Here is a 25,358-nt window from a genome sequence, read left to right as displayed (position 1 = left end):
ATGGTCTTACATTCACAGCTGCAGTATCTGTTATGTATGGGATTCCCTGCTGTGGAAGCCCGTTGTCTGGTCAGTCTACCAAAGCCTACCATTGCTTTAAGGTATGCTGAACTTCACTCAAACACTCCTTGTGTTGAGTAGGGTATAAAAGTGATGTTCAGGCATACCTTCCTCATAACCACCAGTCTGAATGCTGTTTTTAATCATTCTGTTTGCCTACATCCATTTTCTGCTTGCCTGCCTTTAACTCCTCCTTTAGCTTCCAGATTTGAGGCTAAGCAATTCCTTAAAGGTGTCCTTAATATTAGACCTCCCAGGAAAGCCTGTTCCTCCTCCCTGGGATCTTAATTTTGTTCTGGAGAAATTGACTCAGGCTCCTTTTGAGCCTGCTGTTTTAGCTTCCTTGCAACATTGTTCTTGGAAGACAGTTCTTTTGTTAGCTCTTACGTCTGCCAGAAGGGTGTCTGAGTTGCAAGCCCTTATGGCTTGTCCTCCTTTTCTGATATTCCATGAGGAGAAGGTGTCCTTGCATACTAATCCGTCTCTTATGCCTAAGGTTGTTAATGAGTTTTCACATAATCAGTCTATTAATTTGCCAAATTTGTTTCTCCTCTTCGCAGTCTGACAGTGAGAAGGTGCTGCATACCTTGAGAAGGTGCTGCATACCTTGGATGTGCATAGACAACTCAGATTTTATTTGCATAAGACTAAAGCCATCAGAACATCTGATCAGTTGTTTGTTTCCTTTCATTCTAGGTCTTTAGGATTGGCTGTTTTCAAGCAACGTATTTCTACTTGGATTTCAAAGGCAATTTCTTTTTGGTACACTTTTCATGGTGAGACCCTTCCTTCTTCTGTAAAGGCTCATTCTATTCAAGCTGTGGCTCCTTCTGGTGCTTTTTTACAATGCCTTAGACACTAATTCTATTCTTGAACTAGCTACCTGGGCTTCTGTGCATACTTTTACCAAACACTACAAGTTGGATAATTATTCCTGGATCTAGAATTGGTTTTACTAGTGCCATTCTTCATGACTTTTTAAAGGGCTCTACTGCTGTGTCCTCCTCTCAAGTTTCTTCTTGAGCTTTGGCACTCTCCCATACTTAATGAATACTGCAGCAGCAAATGTAAGGACATAGTACAGTTCTGTAAAATCTTCCCATAACTGTAGATATCCTTGCCTTCATCACTGCAGTATTCACTCCCTCCCTCTTTCTCCTAGTCTTTTTCCTTCTTGGATGTGCAAGTTTTCTGGTTTTCCTTGGACTGGTGTTCCTACTGGAGCTATCAGTTCTGAGGATGGTGTGCCTGAACACTACCTTAATGCCCTATGCTACGCGAGGAGTGTTTGAGTGCTGTTCAGTGTACCTTAAAGCAATGTTAGGCTTTGATAGACTGGCCAGATGTCAGGCTTCCACAGCAGGGAATCCCATATGTAATAAATACTACAGCAGTGAAGGCAAGGACATCAACTGTTATGGTAAGATTCTACACAAGTGTGCTTTCACCCCAAAGACAATACAGAAAGCTTCCTAGTACATATTTTTTGTCTCTGGCTGCATTGAGAACTCTAAGATACAATCTTTATGGCCTAAGCCAGATAATTTAGTTTCAAACTATTTTCAAAGTTAGGTGGTTTGAGATTAATCTCTTCTCTTCCAGTATCCTCTCTTAAAACATATATATTTAAACAGTTACAATAACACATGTATATTTCTTCCAGCAGGGCACACTTTTGGTATATGTTGTAACACAAACAGTTTTGCAAATATTTTTTTTCAACACAGGCATCTGTCCAAAACAGTTTGATATACAAATGAGCTATAATTCTTTACAGAATTCCAGCTAGCTTTGCTAGCATGTGTTACACATCCACACTGCCCTACTTCTCCTGGCATAGCTGGCAATATCTCATATCATCATAAGCTGTTTCCTGTGATCCAGAGGTGCAAGGTTTGATTCCCTCAGCCTCATTTGCCTAACTGTAACTCTGAGCAAGTCACTTAACAGACACTGGTTCTGGGCTGAATGTAGAAGAAGGTCTATGGAGATCACTGCTGTACCTCAGAAAACAAACACAAACAAACAAGTAAATAAATAAAGTCCCACTATCACCTGCAGCTTTGTAAAAAAAAAAATATATATATATATATATATATATATATATATATACTGCTATTGCATTTGCTCCCCATTGGCCACTGCTGCTAGCACGACCTCACAGCTTGCATCTGAAACAACCACCTCCTTCGCCCCATCCCAGTTTGCAGCTCCATTATATGATATGGTACGTCTTGCTAAGGATTAATATAGATAAAGTCCAAATTTGTTAGAATATGTCTGTGATACTTATAAGACACATTGTATTAACTCAAATAATGTTCTCACCACTTTTGAGAAAATTAGGTCAAACTTTAGATAGTTTTCTAGGAAGAATACAAACTTTTGGGTTTCTATGCTGATTTCAAATGTTGGTTGTTAACAAAACATGCATTGCTCTACACAATTGTTTTTTTGTTCAAGAAAGGTACATTTATTTGGATTTAAGTCTAGATTATTTTTGGATCACATCTCATTTTAATTCTATCAAGTACTCTTGAAGTGAAGTTGTATCCATATTAGATATAGCATCCTATATTGTAGCCAGCAGCATATTTTGTCACCTAAATGTAAAAAATGATAAAAAAGATTTGCTGTGGGCTTGACCCATGACATAGAGGAATAATGCCCTAATTATAACCCAGATGTCCTGTGTTTAGTTAGTGGTGTTAGCACTGGAGGGACTGGGATAGTAGAGAATGGATTTGAGTAGCCAAAACGGGCCCACCATCCTGGGATGAGAGGAACAGGATCACCTCGGTGCTTTGGTAACATCTTTTGGAGAGCTGACATATTTTTCAGCAGATATGGGCCTTGTGATCTCATGCTTCTTAGTCCAGGGAGTGTCATGTGCAGCAGTATGCATGCATTTTTTCTATAAGGCAGCAATTCCAAAGATCACACTTCCACCACAGAGATATTAAATTGGATTACTAAACCTCCTTACCTGACCCACTGTCTGTCTCTCAGCTCTCACGAAGGATGGGGCTGGTGACATGGAATCATGAAACAAATAAGCCATATGGCTGTTTCTCCAGGGAGGGAATAGGCCCAACCTTCAACCTGAATGGAGACACTATTGTGCTTGGGGGACACAGAATGAATGAGTTGTAAGACTCTTACCCTTGCCAGTAGGACCAGTGTGTCTCAGGATGGGGGAAGTAGTTGGTGAGCTTACCCAGGGATCCAGTCCTAGTCCTTGAGAAATTGGTTTCATTAAGTGAAAACTGATGAGGAGAGATTCAAAATGTTTATTTACACACACAGGCCATTTTAATTACTTGCAAAAAATGTTACTGGAAGTCTGTCTTGTTGAGTGTCTGTTTGTTTATTATTCTAAAACAACTAAAGTCAGCATCAAATGGAGTGACTGAAGCTTCACACTAGATACTGTGCTAAAGATAAAGGTCTGTTTTGTATAACATTAATAGATTTATTAATGTCTGATGTGTCATTTTTGGGTTTAGAATCTGGCACATGGCACTGGATTCAATATTGTTCTGGATACAATTCCTTCAATGATGAATGCCTTACGAATGGTATGGATTATCTCACGCCATTACAATAAAGATGAAAGGATGATTCCTCTGATGGAGCGAATTGCATGGGAGACTGCAGAAAGAGTTTGCAGAGTAGTCAACATCAGAACTTTATTTGGGTCAGTATCTTAATTTATATGAATATATTTTTCTCTACTGACATAAACTACTGGTCAGATGTATGTTGTAAACTTAAAACTGTGCCTTTTTCTGTGAAGCTGTAGGAAGCAGGGAACCACTTAAATGTTAAAAGCAGGAATTAAAGTTGTGCAATGGCCTCAGATTGAATCTGACTAATGCATTAGGATGCATGCAGAATAAGGATGAACACCTTGGTTCTTTCATACCACATGATGTGTATATTTCATTGCTTTTGTCAGATGTCTAGACATAAATCTCTCAGGTTTTCTTAAGTTATTTATTTTTCTTTTTTGTAGCTTGAACAAAAGTGAAAGACTACTGACAGATTGCAATGGCAAGTCTAAAACATCCATAGGGTCATAGATGAATATTAGCCTAACTGTTCCAAAGGGCCATTTTAAGCTTAGACAATAACCATTGATCAGAATCAAACATCAATTATCTTCATCTGTGAAATGATGCCACACTTCAGAGTTTAGCTATACTGCTGGGTGTATGTACCAATGAATTAACTGACCATTCATATATCAATTCTGTTTTCAGTTGTCTTTTGGTCTCTTGCTTAGTAGTGTTTTCCTAAAATTTTCTTAATTGTTACTAAAGAGAGATAGGTTATATTTAAATAGAATTGGCTGTAGGTGGGCGTGTGCATGCAAGTGTGTGGTGTGGAAGAAAAAACTTTGAAGGACAAGCCACTTGGTGGTGTGAATCTTGGCTTCACTGTTGAAGTGGCACCCTGACAAAACTGGGAAAAGGGGTTCTGGATGGATGGATTTTAGCATACTTTGTTGTATTCAAAGAATGATAGACAAACATTTCACAGCAGTTTGGAAAAGGACTCTGGTAATTTCTTCAAGTTTTATTTGATGAGAAGGCATGTAAGTGACTGTATATGGTTGAAGAAAGCACTGTTCAAGTCATGTAAATGGTTGCTTCTAGGTGAGTTTAACTGATTGCATATTAAAACATTCCTTTCAAAGGTATTGGTGTGACTTCTGAGTAGGAATGCTTTGAGGGTGTGAAGGGCAAAACCTCTCCCCATATACACTCAGAAAATGATTTATGTTTTCTTGAGCTGTAAAGTTTCACTTGCTGGTGGCGTAGTTGGTCTTTATTTACACACCTTTATTAAGTCCCATTTTAAACAATGACGCAGGCACTCATGCAATATAAAAGAGATGAACAAGCCATATTAAAATGTTTGCAATATACATATATGTTTTGTTTTAACAATTATCAGTCACCCAAAAATTATATAAATTGCTCAGTTCCTGCCTTCCCTTTAACCTCACTTCACCCCTGAATATTATTATGCATGTATTGCTAATACAAATTGCATTAATTTCTATGTATTTTGCTCCTTCTCTTTTCTAAAGATCACACCTCCAATTATTTTATCCCCTTTAAAGTATTCAGTACTTCAATTACAGCTGGTCTAGATTTTAATTACCATTTTCTAGTAAATGCTGTTTTATCAGCCAGTAGCAGTAAAGGCATTACTGTATCTACATAATTTAGATCCTAGATCCCAGCTCAAAATAATAATTTCCTTAGTTATAATGATTTGCTCCTCCAACATTTCTGACAACTCTGTAGGGAATTTTTGAAATCTGCCAGCTTGCTTCATTCCCCAAAAAACATGTTCCCAGTTACCTCTCCCTGTGTCTTCCATCGCACCTCCAGCATTTGCTATCTACCTGACAAAAATTCTCTGAAGTCAACTTGTGCGTAGGTGTGGGTGTAAGTGTGGGTATGTGCGTGCGCATCTGAAATCTTTTGCATGCATGGGAGCCATATAGATGTCCTCCATTGTTCTTTGGTAATTATGTTTCCATTCTTTCTTCCCAGTCTTTTCTAACCTCCTTGGCTTGATTCTTATAGTCAGCATGCAATATTTTACATGCCCTGCTATTTTTTCCATTTTTTTTTAACAGTAGCTTCTGTTCTAGGCTGCACTAGACTAGAAATGGTCTTTCATTTAGCACACTTCTCTTCCTTTCTCCTTGCTCATACTCTGTTATCAGTCTTCAGCAGGGAAGGCAGTCTGTCATCCGCAGTCCAAACTTCTGCTTGCCCTCATCCCATTTTTTTGCTTTCCCCTCTCTAGTTATTTGCTCCTGATATCTTGGTTCCTTTGATAATTTTTTTCCATATCATTACTACAGTATTCCTTATGTAAGGGATCTCCTGATGAGGATAGCCCAATGTTCGGCCAGTATAACAAAGCCTTTAATGTTTACAGACATCGTACGTCACACACATGCTCCCCACACAAGGTGTAGGACACAATCACCTCAGAACTTCTTTGCTACTATTCTGAATGCCATCATTGAATGTCGGTCTGAACACTCTTCTTCTGTGCTGGTTACTGTGCTGTTTTCAGATAAGTGCCCTGTTGGAGTTCTTTCTTATCTTCCCTTTTATTTTAGTGTTGTTAGTTTGCATATCATTCAGAAAGGGAAAATGTCAATGTGGGAGGTGGATTCCCCATAAAGATCATCATGAACAGTGTCTCTTCTGTTTGGGTGGTGCTCAGGACCATATTTGTTGTTCAGTCTGCCAGGCGTTTGTCTCTAAGACCCTATGTAGGCATCTCTCCTCTTTGGCTATTAACCTAGAAAACCAGCATCTAAAGTTGCTGGCGCAAGCTGCTATGGCAAAGTCTTCCTGTCCTAAGGGTTGGCTGCCATCCAAAAAAATGGCCAAAAATCTCAGGTCTGATTCAGTTGCTGTCCAGCATCCCACAGATATCTCTCTTGAGGCAGATGAAAGCCTTGGAGGATCTTGCAATTGTTGCTTTGGATTCCTTGTGCTGTGACTCTGTTGGAGGTTGGCATGTATCTGACTTCTCACGTGTCTTCAGAGGCATTTCAAGCATCTGCTCTAGACATTGAGGGGGAACATTGGCTGATTATATCTGAAGTACTGAGAGGGTTTCCACAAATTTTAGTTTGGGAGGAGATTCCTGCTACTTTGGTTGAGTGTTAGCAAGGCCCTCCTAGGGTTTTTCGTGTGGATGGTCAACAGAAAAAGAAACAAAAAGCAATCATATTTCGCCTGCAATTACAGATCCACAATGTGAGTGGCATAATTTTACTCAGGGGTTGTTTAATGTGTTAATGGCTTTAAAACTTCTTCATGGTGTGTCTGTGTCAGCCTCTTCTTGGTCTTCTACTCCTCTTAAGAGACATAGGGAGTAAGAGTCTTCTGATGAGGATCTGAATTCTGGGGAAGAGTTTTTAGCTTACGCTTCTCAGATCCCATCAGATCCCTTCCTCTTTGGGCTATGTGTCTGAGGGAAAGGATTGTATCGGTCCATATTCTCCTTTAGAGGAACTTTCCTTTGGGGGCACTATTTCACGTATGATGGAATTTTTCAAATGGGATTGTTCTAAGGTTTCTGATATCAGAAAATTATTATGAACTCTTCCAGATGGAGTTTCCCAAACCTTCTGTTGTTCCTCCATTTCTAGCTGCCCTCCTGGTTATCTTTTAAGCAACTTCTGTAGCCCCTGATTCTCAGCCTCCAGCTCCCAAGAAACCTGACAGATTTTACAAGGTTACTGATGATTGTAAATTTCTGTATAGATGTCTTTCTGCTGATCCTTCTGTGGTGTCTTTTTCCTCTGACAAATGCTCTAAGCTGTTGCTGTCTACTAAGCTGTTTCCTTCCAACAAATATACTAGGGCCATGGAATGGCTGGGTAAAAAAGTTTATACTGCTGCCATCCTGGCTTTTAAGGCTATTGATTACTAGACTCATATGACTAGGTATGTTTTAGCCCTTCTTTCTCAGGTTTCTCAAGTAGTTTCTGACCTTTCTGACTTTGAAGGAAAGGTTTCGGCCCTTTCCTTATTGGGTTCTACCTCTCAAGTGGCTCACCACTCCATTAAGTGCAGTTATGATACTATTGATGCTTCTTCTAGAGTTGCTGCATTTGGTTCTGTTCTGAGGTGAGAATGACTCCGTCTTCAGGCTTTGTCTGATGATATTAAGGCCAACTTATTGGATACTCCTCTAGATAATAAAAATCTTTTTGGCTTTGCTGCTGCTAAACTTTTTAAATACCTCCAGGATAAAGGCAAGACCTTGGAGGAGTTGAAAAAAGAAGTTCTGTACTCACCATAGCAGTCCATCTGTATTGTCCATTTTCATTCTTCCTCAATTGATGGGTTTGGATCTGAACTGTCAGATCCAACTCGGCCATTACAAAAGCTCTTGGCAACTTAGAACTCTCAAGCTTCTCCCTTACCCGGAATGCACCAACCTCAGTTACCGCAGATCTTATTTGCTAGCTAAAGCACAGAGAAATAATTATTATACACAAAAGGCATAAAAAGAGAAATAGCAAAAGGTTAGACAAGGCTACGTCTGGACCTTTGTAATGCTTGGATTAAGCCAATTCTTTCTTCTCTGCTCACTCTTCCAGAAAAAGACATAATGAGGGGGTTGGTGGGTAGGGAGTTGAGAAAGAATGAAAATGGGCAATACAGATGGAACGTTGTGGTGAGTACATAACTTCTTTATCTTCTGTTGCCAATTTTCATTCTGTCTTCAACTGATGGGACAGAGTTCCCGTCTGCCTAAATCCCAGGGTGGACTCAAGGCAGGATATTCCTGAGCACCACTGAGCCAAACTATGCTCTACCTCTGGATACCAAATCCACTTTGTAATGAGTGATAAAAGTATGAGGGGAAGCCAAAGTCGCTATTGCACATATTTCATCCATGGAAGCACTTGAATGAAAAATTCAGGAAGTTGTTACAGACCTGGTTGAATAGGCACAAACTTGCTTTGGTAAAGGGATATCCAGTTTGTTGGAAACAAAGGAAATGCATACAGTAAGTCATCTGGTGAGAGTAATTTTGGATACTGGTTTACACAGTTTCATATCAGCAGAAGAAACAAATGGGTATGTATTAGATCTTCGAATGCTTAGGTTGTTGAATGCCGAAATGTTGACACCTAAACATCAAAATCTAATAAATGCGACAGGCCAATTATGCAAATTATTTCCCAGGGAAAAAAATTTGTGTGGCCAACAAAAAACAAACTCTAAAACCCTAATCAAGTCGGGGGCTTCACCCCCACACACCCCCTGATGTGGGGGGCTGTGCCTCCCACACTCCCCCTAACTAAATATACCAACTCCGAGATTGCTCCATATTGGGGAAAAGGGCAAATCCCCGATGACGGCCAAGCAAATTTTTTCCCAGTGAAATAATTTGCGTAATTGGCCTGTCATGTTTATTAGACTTCGACGTTTAGGTGTCGACATTTCGGCATTTGACAACCTAAGTGTTCGAAGATCTAATATAAACCCAAACAAATAACTGATCTGTGTTCTGATGTCCTTTGTTCTGTGTAAATAGAACACAGTTGCCTATGAACATCCAATAAATGTAACAAATATTTGCCCTTGTTTGAAAAATTTTGGAAAGAAAACTGGTAAATTGATGGACTGGTTAATATTAGATTCTGAAACTATCTTGGGCAAAAATAATGCATTAGCTCTTAATGTAACCCTATCTTTATGAAAAAAATTAGATAGTGGGGTTTCACAGATAAGGCTTGAATTTTGGAAACACATCTGTCTGATGTAATGGCTACCAAAAACAACATTTTCCAAGAAAGTAAGAAATTTAAGATCACGGTCATATGCAAGTTCAAAGGGTGGATGAACTAGTGCTTGAATTACCAGAGTTAGATCCTGTGGAGGAGTAGAATCTTTAAACTGAAGTCTTAACAGAAGTATGCCTTGTAAAAAGGTTTTACAAAGTTTGAGAAGTGAGTGAGGAACCATCAAATCCAATATGGAAATTAGTAATTGCTGCCAACTGAACTTTAGTAGTTGAAGAACTAGCTCTTTGATTAAAAAGAAGTGTCAAGAAATCAAGAATATTATGAAATGGGACAGAAAAGGGTTCCACATGTATTTATTTATTTATTTAGCATTTGTTTACCGGGAAAGTCTGACGTGGAATGAAGCCAATTTTCAGCGGAGGCCTGGGGAGAAACACTACAGACGCATGTCTTTGTAATGTGGGAGGAAACTGGAGCACCCCGAGGAAATGCAGATGAATGCAGGGTGGACATGCACACACCTAACAGAAGGCACTCCAGATGAGAACTGAACCAGAGAACCTCTTGCTGTGAGGCGACAACGCTACCGCTGCACCACTGCACTGTCCTCATTTCAAAGTTTTTAAGTGCCCAGAGTACAAATCTTTTCGATTTACTAGCATAACATTTCCTTATAGATGGTTTAAGGGAGGATAACATCTGCTGGACAGGAGACGAGGCCATAGGTTGTCTGGCTATTACTGGAAATGGAGAAACCAAGCTATCAGCTTGAGATTGGGGAGGTCTGGATGCGTCATTCCTCTTGGATGAAACAGCAGATCTGGAGCTGGGTACAGAATCCAAGGTTGATTAATTAAATGAGGCCATAGTAAGGAAATCCAAATCTGTCAAGGCCAGTAGGGTACAATGAGGATGTTCTTTAACCTGGCAGCTTAGTGTAGGAACTTTGGAACCAAGGGAATTGAGGGATAAGCATAAAGTTGACCGGAGGGCCAGTTGTGGAAAAGAGCATCCCCCAGTGACTCCCCCGTGGAGGGATTAGGGCAAAGTAGCTGCTACACTTGTTCTTTAGGGGAGATGCAAAGAGATCACAGCAAGGCTGGCCCCATTGTCGGAAAATCAATTCTGCTGTATTCTTGTTGAAGGACCATTCGTGAGGTAGTAGTATATACCTGCTTAGTCTGTCCGCTAATACATTGGACTTCCCCAGAATATGCATTGCTATAAGAAAGCAGTTGGAAGAGATCGCTCATTGCCATACCCTGAGTGCTTCTCAACTTAGGGGGTAAGATCTGATTCCTCCTTGTTTGTTGATGTTTTAATTGCAATCATTCCTGAAGAGAGAGCATTCTGAAAGGCCCGCAATGCTAGAAGCACTGCTCTCAGCTTGAGGACATTGATATGCAAAGCTGCCTCTTCAGGGAACCATATGCCTTGGACTGTTTTTCCCCAGGTAATGCCCCACCCCAGCTGGAAAGCATCAGTGGTCACAATGACCTTGGGCTGAGGGGGAACGAATAAACAGCCTTGTAGAAGCTCTTTTGACTAAATCCACCTCATTAGATCCTTGTTGCATACATTGGTGATACGTCTCAGAGTCAATAAAGGAAGGTGAAGTATTGACCATTGGGAGGTTAGTATCAACTGGAGAACTCTCATGTGAAATCTCGCTAAGACTAATAATGTTATTGCTGCCTCCATTGACCCCAATGCCTGAAGGACCAAGCAGTCTGAGATATTGGTACTGCAAATTATCTTTTTTACTTGTGATCTTATTGTCTGAACTCTGGAGAGGGGAAGTGAGGCTATAGTTGATTTTGTATCGATCAGTGCTGGTATGAACTCTAGACTTTGACTTGGTTATAGATGAAACTTTTTGTAGTTTATGGTTATTTCTAGTAGAGCACATGTCTGGATCACTTTTTCTCTTGCCATAATGAGCTGATGCCTGGTTAGGGAGGAGATGAGCCAATCGTCTAAATATGGAAACACCCAGAATCCCTATAGTCTCAAGTGAGGTGCTGTGACTGCCATGCATTTGGTAAACTCCATGGGGAGTGTGGTGAGACCAAAGGGCAGAATTCTGAACTGGTGGTGACTGGCTGCCAGCCAGAAACGTAAAAATCTCCTGAATTGTCTGGTCATCTTTATATGATAGTAGGCATCCTGAAGATCTATTGAGCACATCCAATTGCCCTTTTCCAAAAAACAGAAGAATGGACTGAACTGTGACCATCAGGAACTTGGTCTTTTGGTCCAATTTGTTTAAAACGCTGATATCCAGAATCTGTCTCCATTCCCCTATTGTCTTTGGCACTAAAAAGAAGTTCCAGATTCTAACTGGTCAGGGGAAACCTTTTGGATGACGCTTTTTTTCTAGCAGCCTTTGAATTTGAATTGCTGCTTGTTCCCACTGATTGGGTAGGACATAGGGGAATTTTCTTGAATTGTAAGGATAAAGAGAAAATGGTATTATATAAACCCTGGAAATTATTCTCTGCAACCAAGTATCTGTTGTTATTTCTAGCCAAGCTTTCCAGTGCAGAGAAAAATGACCCCCAATTACCTCCAGAGGGGGACAATCAGGCCTCCTTTCAGGAGAGCTGAAAAGGTTTACCAAAGAAAGAATCTCTGAAACCTTGTTTCTGAGGGTCACCTCTGTCACAAGGGCAGCGTCTACTGTTTGAGTTCCCCCCTCTGCCCCTGGGGGAACCTCCTCCACATGTGTCCTGGAAAGTTCCTTGTGATTTTTTGAACCACATTTTACCCCTGCCTCGATGATTCCTTGAAAAGGATCTTTGAGGTGTGGAAAAACATATGCATATGGCAGAATCCTCCCATCCTTCTCACATCTGGACAAAGTATCTTTAACCTTGGGGCCAAAAAGAGACTTTCTGTGAAAAGGAGCATTGACGAATGAAGACTTCAAGGGCTCAGCAAAATCACATAAGCGCATCCAGGCATGTCTCCTAATGGCAACGCCTGAACCTGCTGCTCTAGAGGTTCCTTCTGTTATATTAGAAATTAACTTCATGGAGAAGTTGGATATTGATTGTAGGGTACCCAATTGAGAGGCGACAGGCGCTTTCACCTCTTCAGAAACAGATCCTGAGAGGGTATCTGATAGCTCCTTAATCAGGTATCTCTGTAGTCTAGTGAAATGTGCCAGAAAGTTCATTGACCATAATGTGAAGATCCCTGAAGCATAGACATGCTTTCTGAATCTGTCCATCACCCGAGACTCCTTGTTGGTGGGATGAATAGAGGAACTTTCCTTTGTAAGTTCTTTCTTAGTGGCTGCCGCCATGACCATGGCATCAACAGGCACACCCTTGGACCAAAACTGCTTATCCTCTGGAGCTGTCTTTATTTTGTCCGTCTTCCTGGGGACTGGTTGAATGGTGTCTGGATGCTGCTATGCCCTCTTTGAGATCAAGTTAATGAGCTTGTCGATGGGTGGAGTTACCTGGGAGGTAGATGGGCCTGTACTGAATGCTTCCAGAAGTGCAGATTTCTGTGATGAAGGGTTGCTGGGCTTCCAGCCACCTCTTTGCTTCAGGCTCTCCAGAATATCTCCAAGTGAGACATATTCAGGAATGTTACCATGGACACCCTTCACCTTCATCAAAATCTGTATCTTTGGTGACAGATTCAGGGGGATCTAAATGCTTCCTTTTGCATGTTCTCTTCTTAGGGACCTCATCAGTGGGGCATTTTGGGGAGGTGTCAGAAGAAGTGGGGATACCCTGATGGGAAGCCTGGAGTTTCAGTACCAGCTGCCCCTGTGGAGAGGACAGTTGAGACTCCTGGTACAGAGACGGTATAGATGCAGGAGTTAGGCACCATCTGATCAGGGAGGCAGACAAGGTCCCTTCCTGCCCCCAGACAGTCCACTGAGGCTGAAGTTGGAGCTGAACTAACCTTTGCCAAGCCTCCGAGGTATAGAGACGGCTTTGAAAACCTTGGAGTCGAGTGAAGCACCTCGGACCCAACAGGGTAGAATTGACTTTGAGAGCTCTCCGGATCTGCTGAACTGAGGAGCTCAGAGCAAGCCTCAGATCTGAGGGCAAATGAATTCTCGGATCTGGAGCAGATGGGCCCAGATGACTCCAATCCAAGGGCTCCAAGACCTTGAAAGGAGTCAGAGGGGGAATTGGTAAAAGGTGGAGTATTGCAAGTATGAGATTTCATGACCCAAATGGGTAGGTGCAGGAAGGAACACTAACTGTCTCTGAGCCAAGATAATTTTACTCCCTAACCTCTCCACATTGTCTTCAATAAGGCTTCTGGAAGAGACAGTGGACAAACCTGGGGGAGATCTTGGGCTCTCCAAGAAGGGGGGAGGAACTCTGAAGGGAACTGGGTCCAGTGAAGGGGAATATTTTGTTCTGGGTAAAATTACCACATCTTCAGGTATGTGTGGCTGATTTGATGTGGGTTTAATTTTTAGGCCTGTTTGGATCTGAAGAGACAGATCCAAGGATTGTTTCTTTATATGTGTCAGATCCAAGGATGAAGTTGGATCTGTAGATTTTGGTCTTTTCTTCTTGGGATCGGAGGGAATACATAGATCTGTAAGAGATCTTTTCAAAGACTTCTCAGAGAGACTTAGAAGTAGGGGAAGTGCTTGGAGAAGTGGAAGAAATTTTTCTAGATTTTTTTAGAAGCATCGGTTAAAGCCTGACTAAAGGAGGATGGAAGTAAACCCTTCAATATTAATTTATTTTTGCATTCAACCAGAGCCCTTGGGTTGAATCCATTACAGATTGAACAATTTTTCTTGCAGATGGAGGGGTGCAAGATAGTACACGCAAAGCATATCAGCATCCGAAAAAGGTATCTTCTGACCACATTTTCCACACTTTGTAAAGCCTGCCATGGATTTATCTTTCTCTGACATCTTAACAAGATATACTTCCTTTTTTTCCAGAGGTGCTTCATGGTCTTTTGGCCCAGGGCAGCATACAGATTGTGCCCCCTGCACAGGAAGGGAGGGTTTTTTATTCCAGAATGTTTCTGGTCCCCATGAAGGAGAGCACCCGGAGATCAATTCTAGATCTTTCTCAGCTCAATGCTTTTCTAAAGATTCCCTTTTTTCAGATGTTGTCCCCTCAAACTTGGTTCACTTTCCTCCTTCCCCAGACATTTCTGGTAACTCTAGATCTCAAGGATGCCTACCTTCACATCCCTATTCATCCAATTTTTAGAATAATTTTGCATTTCTGTTTCTTCTTTGCATTTTGAGTTTTCTGCTTGCCCTGTCTACTGCCCAAAGGGTAATCCTCAAATGACGTGCTCCTGTATTGTCTTTTGCAGGATAAGAGAGGTTCAGCTCTTTCCTTATTTGGACGAGCTGCTCATTCAGGCCTCGTCACCTGGGGTTCTACTTCAGGACCACCAGTTTACTGTTCCCCTGCTACAAACTCTGGTGTTAACCATAAACTTTCAAATATCAGTCTTGGTTCCTTCTCAGGATCATGTTTTTCTCATTTGCAGGATCCATACCATTCCTATGCTGGCATTCCTGCCTTCCCCTAAGGCTCTGTTTCTGATTGCTTTTTTCCAGTTTCTTCTTCCTCTAGCTTCTATCACAGCCAGGGACTTTCTCATCGTCCTCGGGTTTATGGCTTCTACCATTCCTTTGCTGCCTCTGTTCAGGCTCCATAGGAGAAAACTTCAGAGGTACTTCAAGTCACTGTGTTCTTGACACTGAATTCCCCTGGATTTCCTAGTTCCCTTCGTTCCCCATCTCAGGTTTGAGTTTCAGTGGTGTATTCTTGAACTTTCTCTCAACCCAGGGCTTCCCCTCCAACCTCTAGTTCCGACTCAAGAGCTCTTTACGGATGCCTCAGACAGGGGGTGGGGAGCTTCCTTCACTGCTCTCAAGGTCCAGGATCTTTGGCCTGTTCATCAGATGACAAACCACATCAACATCAAGCAGATGAAGGCTCTCCTTCTAGCTGTTCATGCCTTTAATACCCTCTTTCTTCCTAGGATCCTCAAAGTTTTCACAGTGATGTCATATGTCAAAAAGCAAGGGGGGACACAGTCCTACCTTCTATGCAGTCTAGCTCTTCAGGTCTGGGATCTAGTTGTATAGTATCAAGTGACTCTTCAGGCAGGTCCAGCACACAGGCTCACGGATGGCTCCTTCATGGAGATGTGGTTCTGGACATTGTCCATTAGTGGTATATTCCTCAGGTAGATATTTTTGCCTTTCCAGTAAACAGACAACTTCCTCTGCTCTGTTCCAGGGTCGCAAGTCCTCTGGCTTGGAAGGTGGATGCCTTATCTTTTCTTTGGAAGGGGATCTTTCTGTATGCCTTCCCTCCTTTTCCTCTGCTTCTGTGAGTCTCGCACAAGAACAGGCAAGAATCCCCCAAAATCTTGCTGGTGACTCCCTTTTGGCCCAGGTAGCATTGGAATGAGGGTTAGACTCATCGTCTAGGACAGTACCTAGCACAGGTATAGGAGAACCAAATCCTTTTGTGCAGGAGTAGTCTGGGGTAAGAGACCCCTTGCTCGACATAATACTTTATCTAGTAGTGAAACTCACCAGTAAAAAGAAACAGAAGCTTCATCCTATAGCTGATGATCAGATTATAGCTGTTTTTAAGAGAGATGTGAGTTTCTTGGCTAAGAGTGTTCTGCATACAGCTAATTCTGATGATTGTGTTCCCATGCATGGCTCTAGTGCTGATTTGGCTAGAAACCTTTCTGTTGTTTCAGAGAATAATGAGGAATCTGATGATGGCAATGGTGATTTCCTAGATGTCACCAAGTCTAGTCACTCTAATTCTTCTGAAGGTGAACTTGGGCTTAAGTCCAAACGTGTTCACTTTTCCTCATATGTTTGCTAGATTTAGTGATGTTTTTGCTTTGGTACAGTTTGGGACTACTCCAGAGCTAGGCAGGGTATATGACCTTATAGAAGATGTGATGCCCAGTGCTGTGGTTACCCCTGATGTCCTTCAAGAATGCAACTGCAGTCATAACATGTGGGTTGTCCTGCCTCAGGCAGCCCTCGGTCGGCTGGATTCCAAAGTCTGGGTCCGACGTCGGCTGATGTCGCATTTCTCTCCGACGTCAGAGCGGCTGGAGTACATAAGCATCAGCCGACGCCATTTTCTTCAGTCTTTCTTGCCGCGCGGTGCCCGAAGCAGAAGCAGTTCGCAAGTGCCGGTCGGTCAGCTCCTGTATTCTTCGATACCGAAGTCATCAAAAAAGCTAAGTACCCCGTTGGGGACCTTTTCTTGCCTCAGCCGATGTCAGAAATTACTGAAAAAGTTAACAATTGTCTTTCTTGTGGTAAACAAATACCTCATAAGGATTTCCACTCTTACTGTCTTCCTTGCCTGGGCCCAGACCATGACGTCTCGGCCTGTGTAGCCTGTGCTCGCTTCAACAAGCGCACTCTCAGGCGCCGGGCGGAGTTTGCTGAAGATTTTTTCGCCGATAAATTTGCTTACACCATGCCGTCGGATCTTCCGACATCGCAAACTCCCAAAAAGCGAAAAGACCGGGACCGACATCCTCGGCCCGCGTCTACCACCGACTCCACGCCAAAACCTAGCACGAGTGCTCCGGTTCCCTCTGAGACGGTCTCTCCACCGCTCCGAACCGAAGACACCGCATTACCGATGACTCCGATTCCGGACATCACTCCGACGCCAGTTATCGATTTTCCTCCGGATACCGAAACCGAGGAAATGCCCGAGACCATTGCTGTAGACAAGGTCACTCCTGCACGTGGAGCTGCCAAGCCTCCTATGGCCATGTCTAGGCAGCCAGCAAAACAAAGCATATTACTTCTAAATCCTTACCTCAGCCTACTCCAGAGACACAAATTATGTCCATGGCTGCTGATTTAATTTCCATGATTAGAGGTTCACAGGCCCATCCTGAGAGAGGATCCCAGCCTCCTTCTGATAAAAGGCCCCGGGTTGAACCCTCTGACCCTATTCCTTCAGATGAAGATTCTGAGGGCTCTGTCCACTCTGATAGCCAGGAAGAGCTCTTCCAGACCTATGAGGACTCGGATGCAGAAGATTCCATCCCCTCCTGAGGATATTTCTTTTGGGGAAGTTCTGCACACCATGAGGGAACATTTCAAGTGGCAAGGTCAGGAATATTCTGATTCTAGGAAACGCCTTAGGACTTTCCTTAAGAAGCCCCAGCACAGGCCCTTAGCTATTCCTCCTGTACTTGATGTTCTGGATGATTTGTATTCTGACTCTAGTGCTACCCCTGATTCTCTTCCTCCTGCTCCAGCCAAGCCAGACAGGTATTACAGGGTCCCAGAAACTCATTCCCATTTATTCAGGGCCCATACTGCTGATGTGGAAACAATTTCACAGGGGCCTAAAGGAGTTTCAGCCTCCACCTCTAAAAATCCATTGCCCTCCAACAGGGAAGCTAGGTCATTAGAGAGATGGAGCAAAAAGGTTTACACATCCACTACCTTATCTATGAGAGCTTTAAATTGCCTTTTTCATATGTTACAATATCAGGATTATCTGTTAGAAGATTTACAAAAAACATTAGCCACTCCTGATCCTTTAGACAGGAAGACTTTGCAGGAAGCTGTACATAACACTCAGCAAGTAAGCAATCACTTCCTGCAGTGTGGATATGATGCACTGGAAGCTTCATGTAGGGCAGCTATGACAGGGGCAGTCATTCGTAGACATGCTTGGTTAAAAGATCAACCTCTACCAGATCATGTAAAAGCAAAACTTCTGGATGCACCTTTGGAAAAGAACAAGCTTTTTGGTGCGAATGCTAAGGATGTGTTAAAGACCATCAAAGAAAAAGCAAAATCAGTTCAGACGGTGAAAGATTTCCTCCAGGTTCAACCCCCCAGATTCAGTAGGAATTGGCCTTCTAAAAACTGGTCCTTTCCTAATCCAGAAAAGTTTCAAAGGGGTAAGAACAGACGTGGCCGAGGAAGAGGCCAATACAGAGGCCCTTACAGGGGACGACAATGGCAGCCAGGAAACCAAAGAAGTGACGCAGGGGTTTCACCTGCCCCACAACCACAATCTCAATGACTTTCCTCTACTACCGCCTACCAGGGAACAAATAGAAGCTCCCTTGGGCGGGAAATTATCTCTGTTTGCAGAAAATTGGCACAGACCGACAAAGGACAAATGGATTTTGGACATTATAGACCGAGGGTACAGGTTTCATTTTCATACCTTACCAAGAAAACAAAGCATGCCAAACCTACCACAAAACCAGAGGGCAGAGGCTATCGAGCAAATCACTCTGCTGACTTGGATGAAAGCAATAGAAAGAGTTCCACAACAAGAACAAGACCAGGGGTTTTACTCAAGACTGTTCCTTGTTCCAAGAAAAGAATCTCAATGGAGACCAATACTGGACTTGTCCGCATTAAACACCTTTCTCATAGTACCAAAGTTCAAAATGCTGACTCTACAGCAACTCCTTCCCATGCTGGGCAAGGGGTCTTGGCTGATTACTCTGGACCTCAAGGAGGCATACCTGCATGTCCCTATCAGACACAGCTGCAGAAGATACCTCAGATTTCTTGCAGGGCCAGAGCATTATCAATTCTCAGCATTGCCATTTGGCTTATCTACTGCCCAGAGTATTCACAAAATGCCTGGCTTCAGTAATTGCTCATTGCAGGCTCCAGGGGATACAAATTTACCCGTACCTGGACGACTGCCTCATACAAGCGGACGACAAATTGATGTTGACAAAAAATCCTGGATTATGTCATACGATTACTTCAAGCTCTGGGATACACAGTCAACTTCCAAAAGTCAAGACTGCAGCCATCCCAGCAAATAATCTTCTTAGGAGCCAAACTAGACACAGCCTCTCAGATGGCTTACCTGACAGAAGACAAGCAAGAGAAGTTAACTCATTACTTCAAAGGTTTAGCAAAACTCACCCAGATGACTGCAAGGAGATTCCTACAGGCCCTGGGTTACATGGCATCCTGCATTCTCCTGGTTCCATTAGCAAGACTACACATGAGAAAGCTTCAATGGTACCTAAAAAGCATTTGGTCTCAACACAGCAACAACTTGGAGACAATCATAGTGCTCATTCCATGCCTACAAAAGGAATTCCTAGGGTGGGCCTCGGTGAGCCAGGCAAACACAGGTATGTCATTCAAAAAACCACAGATAACACAGACCATGACCACAAACGCCTCAGACCTTGGATGGGGGGCGCACATGGAAGGCAGGTGTATACAAGGACAATGGTCTCCAAAGGAAACACATCTGCATATAAACCAAAAGGAAATGCTGGCAGTAATGCATGCCATCGAGGCCTTTCAACACCAACTCCAGCAAGGCCATTTACTGATCACGGACAGACAACACCACTGTGATGTGGTACATAAACAAGCAAGGGGGCACCCACTCTTACCCCCTTTGCAGACTGACAATGCATCTTTGGGAGAAATCACTGAGCCTAAACATCCAGTTACAATCCCAGTTTGTTCCAGGAAAAGACAATGTGTTGGCGGACAGCCTAAGCAGGAATTTCACAGATCCACACGAGTGGAGGTTACATCCGAAGGTCTTCAGACAACTCACTTCGACATGGGGCAAGCCAGAAGTGGACCTATTTGCCTCTCACCTCAACCATCTTCTACCAAAATTCTGCACAAGGACATACCATCCAAAAGCTTGGAAAATAGATGCCCTCTCATTCAACTGGAACTCCCTAACAATCTATGCATTCCCACCTCTGCCACTGATGACCTCAGTATTACTAAAGATCAAAGCAGAGAGACCCAAGGGAATCATAATAGCTCCGGACTGGCCAAGACAACACTGGTACCCACTACTACGGAGCATATGTCACACCAGGAGGTGGGCCCTTCCCCAATGGCCTCTACTTTGACTCAACACAATTTCGAAACAGTGCATCCAAATCTTCAGACACTGCAGCTAACAGCCTGGGAGATCCCATAAATAACTTCAGCCTATCTCTCTCCAAGGAAGTTCAGCGGATACTAACAGAGGCTCGAAGACCATCCACCAGAAAGGTTTACTTAGCAAAGTGGAAAAGATTCAGCAATTGGAATACCAGCAAGGGACATGATGCATCATTGTTGAACATCCCACTCATCTTGGAATATTTGGCAGATATGTTAAAGAACGGCCTCTCATATTCTTCCATAAAGATACATGCATCTGCTATTTCAGCTAGATACAACACTGATCCTCCTGTTTTTTCACACCCTTTACTAAGGCAATTCCTCAGGGGAATCAAGAACATTAAGCCACCAAGAAAGGCCCCAGTGCCAGCCTGGGACCTCAATTTTGTCCTAGAAAAACTGACTCTACCTCCATTTGAGCCAGCAGCTTCAGTTGACTTGCAATTTATCTCATGGAAGACAGCTTTCCTATTGGCAATTACCTCAGCAAGAAGGGTTTCGGAGCTACAGGCCCTAATGGCAATACCACCCTTTATTATTTTTCACAGAGACAGGGTTTCATTAAGGACCAACCCTACTTTTATGCCAAAGGTGGTATCTAGGGTTTCTTTAAATCAAGCCATTCATCTGCCTGCTTTCTTTCCCAATCCTGAAAATAAGGGGGAAAGACTGTTGCATACCTTGGACATTCACAGACAACTTCGATACTACCTGGACAGAACCAAGGCCAGTAGGAAGTCTGAACAACTTTTTGTAACTTACGCCCCTGCAGTCCAAGGAAAAGCAATTTCAAAACAGACTATTTCAAAATGGATTGGACATTGCATCAGATTCTGTTATTCCTTTAATGGAAAGACTGTTCCAGCCAATGTCAGACCACATTCCACCAGAGCTACAGCCACCTCTACAGCATTCTTAAGAGGGGTGCCTTCTAAGGACATTCTAGAAGCTGCTACATGGAGCTCCATGCATAAATTCTCCAAACACTACAACCTCCCTCTATACTCCATATCCAGAGCAGGCTTTGCTTCAGCAGTCCTGCAGGGTTTGATTGCCACACCATCTTTTTCCTAGAGCATTCCTCCTCCCCCAGCTAAGCTATGGTATTCTACCCACATGTTATGACTGCAGTTGCATTCTTGAAGGACATAGTACAGTTTTGTACCTACCATAAATGTAGATGTCCGCTAGACATGCAACTGCAGTTGGATTTTCCCTCCCTCCATACCCCTCTATGCCTAGGGTCCACTCCTATCCCTGTTACTCTTAGCTGGGGATATCTGTTATGGTGTATTTGTTTTATTGCTCATTTATTTGTTTGGAATCCTGTTTTGTCTTCCAATTTGATTACAGCCTTCCTTGGAGGGCACCTGGCATCTGGGGCAAGAAACACTGAAGAAAATGGCGTCGGCTGATGCTTATGTACTCCAGCCGCTCTGACGTCGGAGAGAAATGCGACATCAGCCGACGTCGGACCCAGACTTTGGAATCCGGCCGACCGAGGGCTGCCTGAGGCAGGACAACCCACATGTTATGACTGCAGTTGCATGTCTATCGGACATCTACATTTATGGTAGGTACAAAACTGTACTTTTACTGGCCTTGGGAGATGTTTATAAAACTCACTGCAGGACACCTGCATCTGTTTCAGCAGTCCTTAAAAAAGGCTTAGAGAAAATATAGGGTCTCCTACGAAATGAAAGGTCTCTTTCTCATTTGACTGCTGACTCAGCTGCTATCTCCCCAGCTGCCTGCTCAAGTAAAACCTCTTGTTTTCATGTAATCCAATGCCCCCTGAAAAAGAAGGAAAATGGTTAGATCTTCAGGGCAAAAGGATGTCTCTTTCTAGAAATGTAATCTTTAGAATGTTTAATTATCAAGGTTATATGAGAAAATTTATTTTACAGTGTGCATACAGTTACGATGACTTTGCTGCCTCCTTACCTGCAGAACAAAAGTCTTATATAAATGAAATTGTTTCTGATTTGATTCCAGCTTCAAAACATGCTTTGAGAGGTGTGCTTGAATGTGCAGATAGAGTCTCGAGAAATATTGCTACTTTTGTTGTATTAAGATGTTATGCTTGTTTAAGTAATCAGAACTTCTGTAATGATTTGAAAACTAAAGATTTGAATGCACCTTTAAGTTCTGAATTACTGTTTTGACCCTTTGTTATACAGATACTTAAACAGTGGGATGGTAGAGGCAAATTAGTGCATAGGGTATCTAGGATATTTCACATATCCAAGGTTCCCCAAACAAGGCATTTTCCTTCAGCGGCAGAATAAACAAAAATCCCTGCCAAACATAAGTCAGGGATTTGGTAGGAGGATTAATTCATTGAAACCAAACAAGAGGGGCTCCTTTACAAGAAAAGATCAAACCCCAGCAAAGGAATATCCATGCTGAGTCACAGGGCACCATGCCCCTTTCCTTTCCTTCCTTCCCCCAGGGGAAGTCTGGCCACAAATAGTCTTAATCAAATTGGTTCTGAGAATAATTCAGAGAGGATGCACTTGGCAGTGAAGAGAAAATCCTCAAGTGCTCCATCACATAGTAGAAGCAGGGTCATAGTACTAGTGCCTGCTATACACAAAGGCAAAGGATTTTTACTCCAAAAAATTTTTGGTTAAAAAATTGAGAACTCCTGGAGGCCCATCCTAGATTTGTCCTTTCTAAACCCCTTTGTAAATGTTCCAAAATTCAAAATGCTTATTTTACAGATGGTCCTTGCATTGCTTCCAGATCACCACTTCATAGTGACACTAGCTTTCAGGAACATTTTCATATTCCTATTGCTCACAGTTTTAGGAAAGGTTTTGAGATTTGTTTTCTCTGACTTACATTATCAGTTTTTTGCATTGTACTCGGGATGTCTACTGTTTACAAAGTGTCTGACCCTAGTGGTTGCCTATTGCAGCACCCTATGCATCCACATTTTTCCTTATTTAGATGACTTGTTGATTTGTGCAGATTCTGCTTCCTGATAGTTGGAGTCCTTAGAGAAGGTCACATCCCTCCTTTCTCATCTAGACTTGAGTTTACAAGTTGAAGAGATTTTCTAGGTGGTGCCTAGTCAATAACAGCGGTCCCAGAAGGGTTTTGATTCCTCTAGCTTTGAAGTATTTGTGTGAGCTACTTAGAGATAGATTCACTTTGATAGTAGTATATGACAAACTAACACATATCTCAGTTGGTCTACCCATGGATCCCCCTTCTTTGTCTTTTTTTAAGGTCACTCTATGAAATGAGTGTTGCACGTGAGACCCTTGTTAACCTGCTTCTTAGGTTGGTTTACAGTTTATTACTTGGAAGACTGTTTTACTGATTGCTCTGACATCCGCAAGGCAAATATTTGAGCTACAAGCCCTCATGGTAGGCCAACCCCCCATCTGATTTTTTTTCATAAGGACAGGTTTGTGTTCTGCACTAATCCATCATTTATGCCTAAAGTTGTTTCTGAACTTGCCTTGAATCAAGCCATCAATCTCTTGCTGTTCTTTCTTGGCCTAAAAAAACAAGAGATAAAAGATTCTACATACCTTGGATGTGCACATGCAGCTCAGATTATTCCATGACAGAACAAAGTTATTTAGGAGTGCTGAACAGCTGTTTGTCTCCTGTACAAGGGCTAAAAGTGGCCAACTTATCACTTAGCGCAAACTATTGCATGATGTTTGTCCTCCACTATTGTTTTCTGTTACTCCCACAATAGTAACTCTCTTCTAGGTAAGGTTAAAGGTCACTTGATTTCTTATCCTCTTTGATGGCATATTGGAAAGGAGTGGACTGTAGAAGCATTTTAGAGGCAGGAAACTGATCTTCTGTTCATACTTTCACAAAGCACTTTAAATTAGATTCCTTTTCAGGTCAAGAGCAGAGTTTTATTATTTTATTTATTTATTTAACATTTGTTTACTGGGAAAGTCTGACTTGGAATGAGCCAATTTTCAGCGGAGGCCTGGGGAGAAAAGCTCCAGATGCATGCCTTTGTTACATGGGAGAAAATTGGAGCACCCGGAGGAAACCCACACAAATGTAGAGAGGACATGCAGACTGCACAGAAGGCACCCCAGCCGGGTATCAAATCAGAGAACCAATTGCTGTGAATTGTCCAGGTGTTCTTCGATCATTATCCTTTCACCTCCCAGGTAGGGTAAGCTTTGGGCATCTACCCAAAGTGCCACTGAGGCAGTGGGAATGATGAACACAGTACAGTTGTGCAAACCCTACTTACCTGCAGCAATAAATGTTTAAATTTCTCACTGCCTCAGTGGCAGCACCCACCCACCATCCCTCAGATTGTGCATAGTTGAGTTGGGTTTCAGCTTATTTGATTCAGTTGTTGTTGGATTTGAATTTGTTTTTTATATTGTATTGTGATTGACGTAAAAATCTACTGCCAGTCATTAGCGGACTGGAGTTCCGCTGTGGCGACCCCTAACCGGGAAAAGCCGAAAGACACAACATTGTGATTGGCTGTGAATTTACTCTTGTTAGATGATTCTGGCTTCAGGTACTTTCTTCTCTTTTGTGGCGCACACACATTTTATGACAGTTGTAGGCTTACCTCTTAGGATATGGTTATCCAATCGGCTGTCACATGAAGAGAGAGAGAGGGTAGTCTGAGCTTTTGAAAGCTGGCTAGTACTAGGTTACTATGTCAGACAACCCAAAATGCCATTGAGCTAGTAAGGAATTTAAATGTCTACTGTTTACAGGTAAGTAGATCTTTTGCAACTGTACATTTCCAGCTAGTAACATGCATACATTAGTGTTTGTCAGACTGAACTTGCAGTTATTCATCTCTGATTCAACACATGTGACATTTTCCAGAATTTCTGATTCAGTAAATGCATTCACAAAGGAAAAAAAACTATATACTTTCATTTTTATTCCCCCAATCCTTTTTTAACTCGCAACAAACTTTTCCAAAAAGGAAGATCACTAATCCATATATGGACAGATACTCCAGGTGGACATCTTTACCAACAGGTTTTATGCATTCTCAAGTTAGGTTTAATCATGCTAAGAATGTAGGTTAGAACCTGCGATCCATTGTGCACCTGCACT

At 42.4% G+C, this 25,358-nt stretch overlaps 1 protein-coding gene across 1 annotated transcript in view; it reads left to right on the top strand.

The window, feature by feature from the left end:
- Positions 1-25,358, top strand: part of DNAH10 (dynein axonemal heavy chain 10) — a 5,879,077-nt gene that overhangs the window by 704,336 nt on the left and 5,149,383 nt on the right. Inside the window, exon 10 of the mRNA XM_044069759.1 lies at positions 3,567-3,757. Coding sequence (XP_043925694.1) covers positions 3,567-3,757 — 191 coding nt within the window. The remainder of the gene's footprint in view (positions 1-3,566; positions 3,758-25,358) is intronic.

Source organism: Protopterus annectens, chromosome 4.part0 (genome assembly GCF_019279795.1).
Source record: "Protopterus annectens isolate FY-2018-M chromosome 4.part0, PAN1.0, whole genome shotgun sequence".
Taxonomy (NCBI): domain Eukaryota; kingdom Metazoa; phylum Chordata; order Ceratodontiformes; family Protopteridae; genus Protopterus; species Protopterus annectens.
The sequence above is the reverse complement of the archived record's forward strand: the minus strand, read 5'-3'. Positions and strand labels throughout refer to the sequence as shown.